At 45.8% G+C, this 7,552-nt stretch overlaps 1 protein-coding gene across 1 annotated transcript in view; it reads right to left on the minus strand.

Moving 5' to 3' along the window:
* Positions 1 to 7,552, minus strand: part of SIDT1 (SID1 transmembrane family, member 1) — a 51,438-nt gene that overhangs the window by 21,615 nt on the left and 22,271 nt on the right. Inside the window, exons 2-6 of the mRNA XM_009330224.1 lie at positions 5,815 to 5,936; positions 4,651 to 4,821; positions 4,401 to 4,446; positions 1,421 to 1,522; positions 203 to 286 (exon numbers count right to left, since the gene is read on the minus strand). Coding sequence (XP_009328499.1) covers positions 203 to 286; positions 1,421 to 1,522; positions 4,401 to 4,446; positions 4,651 to 4,821; positions 5,815 to 5,936 — 525 coding nt within the window. The remainder of the gene's footprint in view (positions 1 to 202; positions 287 to 1,420; positions 1,523 to 4,400; positions 4,447 to 4,650; positions 4,822 to 5,814; positions 5,937 to 7,552) is intronic.

Here is a 7,552-nt window from a genome sequence, read left to right on the forward strand (position 1 = left end):
CACCTAAGACATAACACACCTACCTAAGCAAACATAAACAAGGTTTTGTAGTAAAAGGTAACAACTCTTCTTCTACTGATATCAGCTGATCTAATAAAAACAAAGGATCACAGCCATACCAGAATCAAAAAAATAAAACTAGGGATGCACAGGACAAGCCACTGAAGAAAACCCAACACTGGGACAAAAATCAGCATCTCACCTGCACCGTTATGGCTGCCTGCTTTGTCATAGACTGGTAAACACCGTTGAACTCCACATTATGGTCGAGGTCATACACTGGGCACTGAAACAGACACAACTAAGGGTTAAACCAGGGACAAAATCCAAACTAATCTCACAGGGAGCCAACAGGAGAACAGACAGTCCAGAACAGCAGGAAAAGGCCCTGCTTGGGGTGACAAAGGGAACAAAACAACAAGGACCCATTCAGAAGTTAGAAAAGCTGCTCTGAAGACACCAGTGTGGCCTGCACTCACTGATCTCAGCATTCTCACAAGAAGGCTGCAGTTTAATCCCAGAAGAGGATTCAGCCAGATTGATCACTCCACAATTCCCATAGGGCAGGGCATACACTCAGCTGTACATTGGTTGTGTCACGCTTTGCAGTCTGTACTATATGCCAAGTGCTTGCCCTCATTTTACTCCTTCCCAGTACTCTTAATACCTGACAGGTTCAAAAATCACCTGTCACAGTCTCCCCTCCTGCCCTTCTACCATTCAAACACAGGGATGTGAGCAGGACTTGACATTACCCATTTCTCTCCTCACCCCAGGTATTAAAGGTGACTGCCAAGACTTCAGAGCCAGTAGCTGAGGCATCTTGCACCTCTGTCACCATCTTGCTGCTCCCACACTGCAGGTCCCTGCATCATTCAGGGAGGTGGGAAAGGAAGAGAAATATGGGGCTATTTCCCAGCTACGAGTGATAGCCAACCTCCATGGCAGGGAACAACTGTTCTCTTCTTCCCTTCCCAGGAAAGGGGATCAGTAATTACGGAGAGAGGAAATCAAATTGGAAAGGAGAGATCTCATGTCTGGAAATCAGAAGTTCCCCATGCTGCCTTGAGCCAGGGGACAGTCAAGGGAACAGCACTGTCCCCTCCCTCAGCCACCAGCATCCCATCCAACACCACTCCACAGAGAGACAGACCCATGTCACAAGACATGGTGTTAAACCCCATGAGGGGAATATAACAAAAGCCCTATGGACAGGCTGGAGAGGAACAGCTTGAACTCAGCATCTGTCTTTGCCTCCTTCCCACAGGATTTTCATTCCTCTTTCAGGGGCTCCCTTCATTACCACCACACTAGGGTGAAGCCCTCCTAGCACTTTTCTCTCTGTTGGGACACAGACCTCCTCACAGCAGGACACAGAGCTCCAGCAGGCAGCTCCTTATCCGTCTCTGCTCAGACTTACCACAATATCCTGGACGGAGACAACCGAGCATGGGTAGACTGCATCAGACACCACTTTAATAATGACTGAATCGACATCCTGAGGAAACTTGTACAGAAAATACTGAGGAGAAAGCAGAGTACTGAGAGTTACGGTCCAGAAATCATCCCTGCCAGTAGCTTCAGACCCTCCCTAAGGTACCTGCACAGCCCAAGCTGGGCTTTGGGGTTGGATGTGGGGGGCTTTCACAAAAATTCAGATTTCAAGTATTAGGACCTTACACTACAGAAGAGCAGATTAAATATGTACAGACAACTCTCCCCCTTGCACAGCACACTGTTAGACACAGACCTCTTCAACATGCAAGATACAGCATAGCTTCTGCTCCTCTTTAGCTCCTTCAGGTGGAAAAAAGCTTAAGTGACTTCATTTTATAGCCTACTCCTTTTTATGTTGCTATGAGCAATTTCCAAATGTTTCCATACTGCTGGCTGTACTTTATAGACAGAACGTATCCTGGAGTTTATCTCAGATGGGTTGCCTCAAAGAGATTGTAGAAAGTATTAGGTCAAACAATTGAACTCTGTCAAGAGTTTCATAAATGCCTGATATTAGTTGTAGGATTTAGGTTTTTTGGTTTTGTTTGGTTTTGAGGGCGGGGGGTAATGGGGGCTTCTCTTCTCACTTCAGCTTTGAAAAATAATTCAGCTACAGCTCTGAAAAAATTTGGGAGAGACTAACATCTGCCAATATTCCTACTTTTCCTCTGGGGGCAAGGAATGGTGTTTCTTGTGCCTCCATGCTTTGAGCAGGCCAACAAGACAGTCTATGGGGTCAGGAGATGCTCTTCCCTGCCCCGGCAAGGGCGTTTTCAGATTTAGGAAAAAGATGTCCCAGGCAACATCATTATTTGCATATTTTTCCAGTAGAGGTTCCATGCACTACACCAGCCAGCTGCTGGAGAAGTAGGGTTTCTATGCCCACCCCAGCAGGCAGGCTTGCTGCAAGGGTTCCCATCACCCCGCATGGAGCCCAGACCCTGAAAGCTCAGGCTCACAGTCACAGCTACTGCGAGGGGCTGATGGGCACCTCACTCCACCTCAGAGGGGACACAAGGCCGAGGACTGCCACCAGCCATCTTCCACCCTTCCTTATGGTTACCTGGCAGCTGCTGCTGCCACCCTGGGGCAGGCATAGCCCACGGGGAGGGAAGCTACCAGAGCTCCTCCTCCAAAACCGTAACTTGAGACGTTCCCAACTGGCAAGCTCCCTTTATGTCACATAAACCTTAGTGCTGAGCAAGGGCCGGCCGTTTCTGATTTCCCTTCCCCCATCCCCTTCCCAAGTAGGGCCCCCAACTGGAAGGGCAGGGATATGAAAGCAATTACCCAGGCTTTTTCCAAGTTTGCCATTTCTACTAAAGCATTTATTCTCACCACCCCCCCTACTCCGAGCAGGGTCCTTTCACTGCTGAGGGAGTGCTGGCTCCAACCGCAAGTCCTTACAAACCGACAACTCACCAAGCCGGTTTCTTCAGCGGAGTGCATTTTATGTCCACCAAGCAAGGACGCTAGCGGTCTGAGCTCCTTGGTTTCCCAGGTGCACTACCCTTGGAAAGCTTTAGGAAAACTTCCTTCAGGAAGTCACCCATGAGGACCCTTCCATAAATTTCTTTTTAAGCCACACTTATATCAGAGTACAGAAGTAACATAAGGGGCATTGAGACCTACAGTTCTCTCCTGCACAGACTGTGAGTGGTATAAACACACCCAGACAACACTCCTGACCTATACAAGCATATCTAATCTCTCCTGCCCTCAGGCATGAGCTGGGTTCTGGACAACAACTCCTTTGGTTGTTACGCTTGTCTTTTTCCAGTCTTAGGGCTATTCCAACTTTCATCTAGATTTTGAATTGCCTTTTTTTTCTTCCCCCTGCAGATAACTTAATACTTCGATTTACAAAAACCTCAGCATTTTACCAATTAAGAAGCACTCATCTTCTACTGTCTACATGTGGCCTGTAATTAAAAGTCACCAATCTCATATTAATTGTGACAAATAACAGACCAAAATCACAAAGTTAATTCCAGGCCAGATCCTAAACACTCTACGTTCAAATTACAAGATCCTAAGTAATGAGGGTTTATAAAGAGCCACCACCATTCCCTATGCTTCTATAGTATAAAATACTGCATGTATCTGCAAGCCAACTTAAGACATTTGACAGCAAAAAAGATTAGCTGGGATCCCTGGTAATAGGAAACCTAAAATTAAGCGTTGTTACTAACAGTGATAGCAACAACAAAAATGGAGTACCAGACAGCCTGGGTAAATTACATACTCTCCCAGCTCTACAAGCTCCTGTATCACTATAGTTACTGCCAACAGCATTTTCATTCAAGAGAGGACTTGTAGTATCCGCTGGGCTCTAAACAAGGCTGCTCAGCTGGATGTGCTGCACGTGTGCTCTCTTCTGAACTAATAACCAGACTTATCAGGCATTTCATTTATCACTTCGCAACTTCACTTGCTGCCTGAGCAAGGAATAGCAGTCTGAGTTCTGTTGTACCTTTACAGCTTATTTATTTACATATTTATTTTTCTCCAGTAAAGACTGCATCTTAGCTAGTCACGCTATGGCAACTGAACCAGCACTGGAACAAGACATTGGTGCACACCATCTCACTTCCCATGAAGTATAGCAGTCCAATGGCCTCTGGACTTCTGTACATTTCCGGAATTTCCTAAACTGCAGATACCATTCATTTGCTCTGGTCTTGCTTTTTGGTTCACTTAATTGCTTTGCAAGAGGACCCAAACATGACCCTAGAGGGGCTGAGGCACTGCTACCTCTTCACTATATCCACAGAAAATTCAACAGTAAGGAAGTTTCCCTGCATCCTAAGAGGGAAGGCTTTTGCCATCTCTAACAAAGGATCTCGTCAACCATTTGGATGTGGTAAGACACACAAGCAACGCCACACAGGACTCCTCCTTACCTGGGGCTGGGAAGGACTGGCAGTAAAGTTAAAGGCTTTGTTGGTCCTAGAAAAGAAATGCCAGCATGTTGAAGTCTAAAACTTTCAGAGTTGGAATACACACAGAGTACCTTCAGATTAAGCAATAGAAAAAATAATCTCTCTTTTTTTTCTGGGAAGGAAAAAGAAGGGAAGAGTAGGTAGATGGACCAAATCCCTGTATTACAGATACACGAAGAAATTACATTTGTATTCTCGCATCCCAGCTTACTCAAGTTGGAAGTTCTCGAGCCTGGTGACTAGCAGCTCATACGCAATATTAAATGGTGCCATGGAAGAGACGTCCACAAATATAATCTGGTCAGAGGGTCCTGTCTCAGGTGTTGGCTCAGAGGGACAGAGGGTCCGACTCACTTCTTGGTAATTGTAGGTTCTCTGATAGCTACATCAGCCAGGGGACGGAAGGAAGGGAAATTGGATGGGGGAGAGAGAGAGAGAAGTTTAAAAGTTGTTCTGCAGTTCTAAGAATGATGTTATTTTTCCCCTGCTTGCGTAACTGAAATACTGATCTGAAAGGCCAAGACCATGCAGTCTTTTATTCAGAGCTCAAACTCCACTTCTGTTGCCTCTTGTGGTCTGCACAAGGGACTGGCCATCCCCAGCATTTCACTTCCCTTGAGGCTGCCTGTGCCATCTGCAGATCTAGCACATCTGCCATTTGCTGGAGGCAGAGAGAGCAATGACAGCCCAGAACAGCCACTGCTGTAATCATCCCCTGCATCAGGCAAGACACTGCAGGATGCCTGCTGCCTAGCACCAGGATTTCAGTCACAAGATGAAGCTTCACATCTGAGATGGTCTAAGGTGTCTGCGAAGTCTCAGTACTTGCAGCCCAACGAGCTCTGAGGTTGCTGAAGCTACACAGCAGCATCACTTTCACAAAGAAAACACTCCCAAGACAACCACCATCCCCAGAATTGACTCAACTTAGGCGTACCTGGGGTGAGAAACAGAGGAGAACCCTTATTCCCCAAATGCACTGTAATCCAGCAGTTAGAGTGCTCTTTTGAGAGCTTGTTCAAACCCTGCTCCAAACTAGAGCCCAAGAACAACTTGCACGCACCATAAGCAACTGTGGAAATGACAGCAATGCCATTTGGTAGATTCACCACCTAGTGACACAGGCAGATCCCCAGCAGACAAGTCTCCTTGTACTCCGCTTACATATTTGAGAAAGTAAGAGACAAGAGCAGGCTGCCAAATGAGGTTACCTACCAAATCTTGGTCTTCCTACGTTCAGCTGACAGTGAGCAAGCATGCTTTGCAAGCAAGCCCTGCAGTCTACACAAGGAACAAGATCTAGCACCAGAGGAAGGCTGATGCTGAATACAGCTGGCAGACAAGCATGTTACCAGGAAGAGACTCCAGTACTTACAGGCCTCGAAAAATTAGTGGGACCTGCCATGACAGCACTCCCTTCTGCTGGCGAACTACAAACAGGACAGGATATTGGAGGTTCTCGGAGCTGCTGTTCACGTACACCCGCACTGCATCTACCTGTGGGAAGAGAAAGGAAAGTACAGATAGGTGTTAGCCGAAGGCAAAGAACAATACAGGTCCAAATCTAGGTGGCAGAAGCCTGTCCCCTTCCTCAGTCTGACCTAGATGCTGACAATATCCACAAGGAGATCAGCAGTGTTTGTCACGGGACTGGTTATTCAGATCCAGAGGTCATTTACAGAAATGCCTCCTTGCTGCTGCTCTAACCCAGAATCACAGCCCTGTCCCCAGGTCAGAGGTGGCTGTCAGACAAGACACAGTGGACAAATGCAGCAGAAGTAAAAGGAAGACAGTTCAGTAGCTTCCACTTACCCAACTGGGAACAACCTGAATAACTTCTGTATAAAATTAAGCAAACACACACACAAAACATAGAGGGCCCTCAGTTTACTATTTGCTTTGAGAAGCAAGCAAGCAGTTTCTCTGCACCAAATGGAAACGGCACCATTTCCATTTGAAAATAACCTCCCTTCAGTTCCCTCTCCAGAGCTGCGCGCATTGTTCAAGAAAACAGGGTATGAGAATACATAACTCATCAGAAGAGACAGTACATCTCGATTAGAGGCCTTTAATTGATGAAAGCATATTAGGTAGATAAGATATACACATTTTAGACCCACCACATCTTGAAAAATTAGAATGGACTCTCACTAGATCAGTGGAAGACTTTTCATAGATATCTCAATTTTATACCCTCCAAGAAGTGTAAATGTAGAAAAGGATGCCACCTTCTGAAAAAAACATACAGTTAGCGAGGTAGCAGAAGGGCAGCTACCTGAGATTGCAGCTTATGCTTACACTGAGGACACCAGATTCAGAAAAAGGACTTGCATCTGCAATCGCAAGTGTAAAAGAAAGTTTCCTATTTATTCTTGTGTAGTGATTCTAGGGTCACATGGGAGTTTAGTTTACTGGAAAAAAACCACCTTGAAAGCCATTATCAACTTTCCTGCCATCATCACCATAATACAGAGACTACAGCCACCAATTCCTAAAAAATAAAATCTTCAACAAAAAACATCATAAATAATTTAATTAAAACCCCTTTGAGATAGAAGGGCAAACACTGGAATCTTTTTCCATTGCCTTCTCGTTTCTAAACCTTTGCAATACTCTTTTGGCACGCCTTCCAGCTTTTCCTTCTGACCACAAAAATTACATATGCAATTTTGTTTCCAAGTAAATTTCACAGTAGGGTGCTAAAACCAAGTTAAGAAAAGCACCATCACAAAGCAAGACTTTGCTTTGCTTTGGTTTACAGATAACACCTGAAGGGTATCAACACAGTAGGCCACCACCACCACCAGACAACACTGGAAAGTTACTCTGTGGCTTCCTTAGTCTCTGTGGCTGCCTGGCTCGGATGGGGGAGCCAAGCTAGCACATGTTGGTGTAACTGGGAAACGCAGGGACTGGACTGGACAAGCTGCTGCTTGTTTGTAGGTGTTTGCTGTAGTCACTGTGGCAAAGAACGGGAACCCAAACAAGGCAATGTTGGAACTAAACAAGAAAATAAATATAAGGAGCATGAAGACACGATGGTCAAGCCAGAGGCCCGCAAGCACATGGAGCCATTCTCCATCCATGGGGAAACCAACTATCATTGCAGAAAG

Source organism: Pygoscelis adeliae, unplaced genomic scaffold (genome assembly GCF_000699105.1).
Source record: "Pygoscelis adeliae isolate BGI_AS28 unplaced genomic scaffold, ASM69910v1 Scaffold120, whole genome shotgun sequence".
Lineage (NCBI taxonomy): Eukaryota > Metazoa > Chordata > Aves > Sphenisciformes > Spheniscidae > Pygoscelis > Pygoscelis adeliae.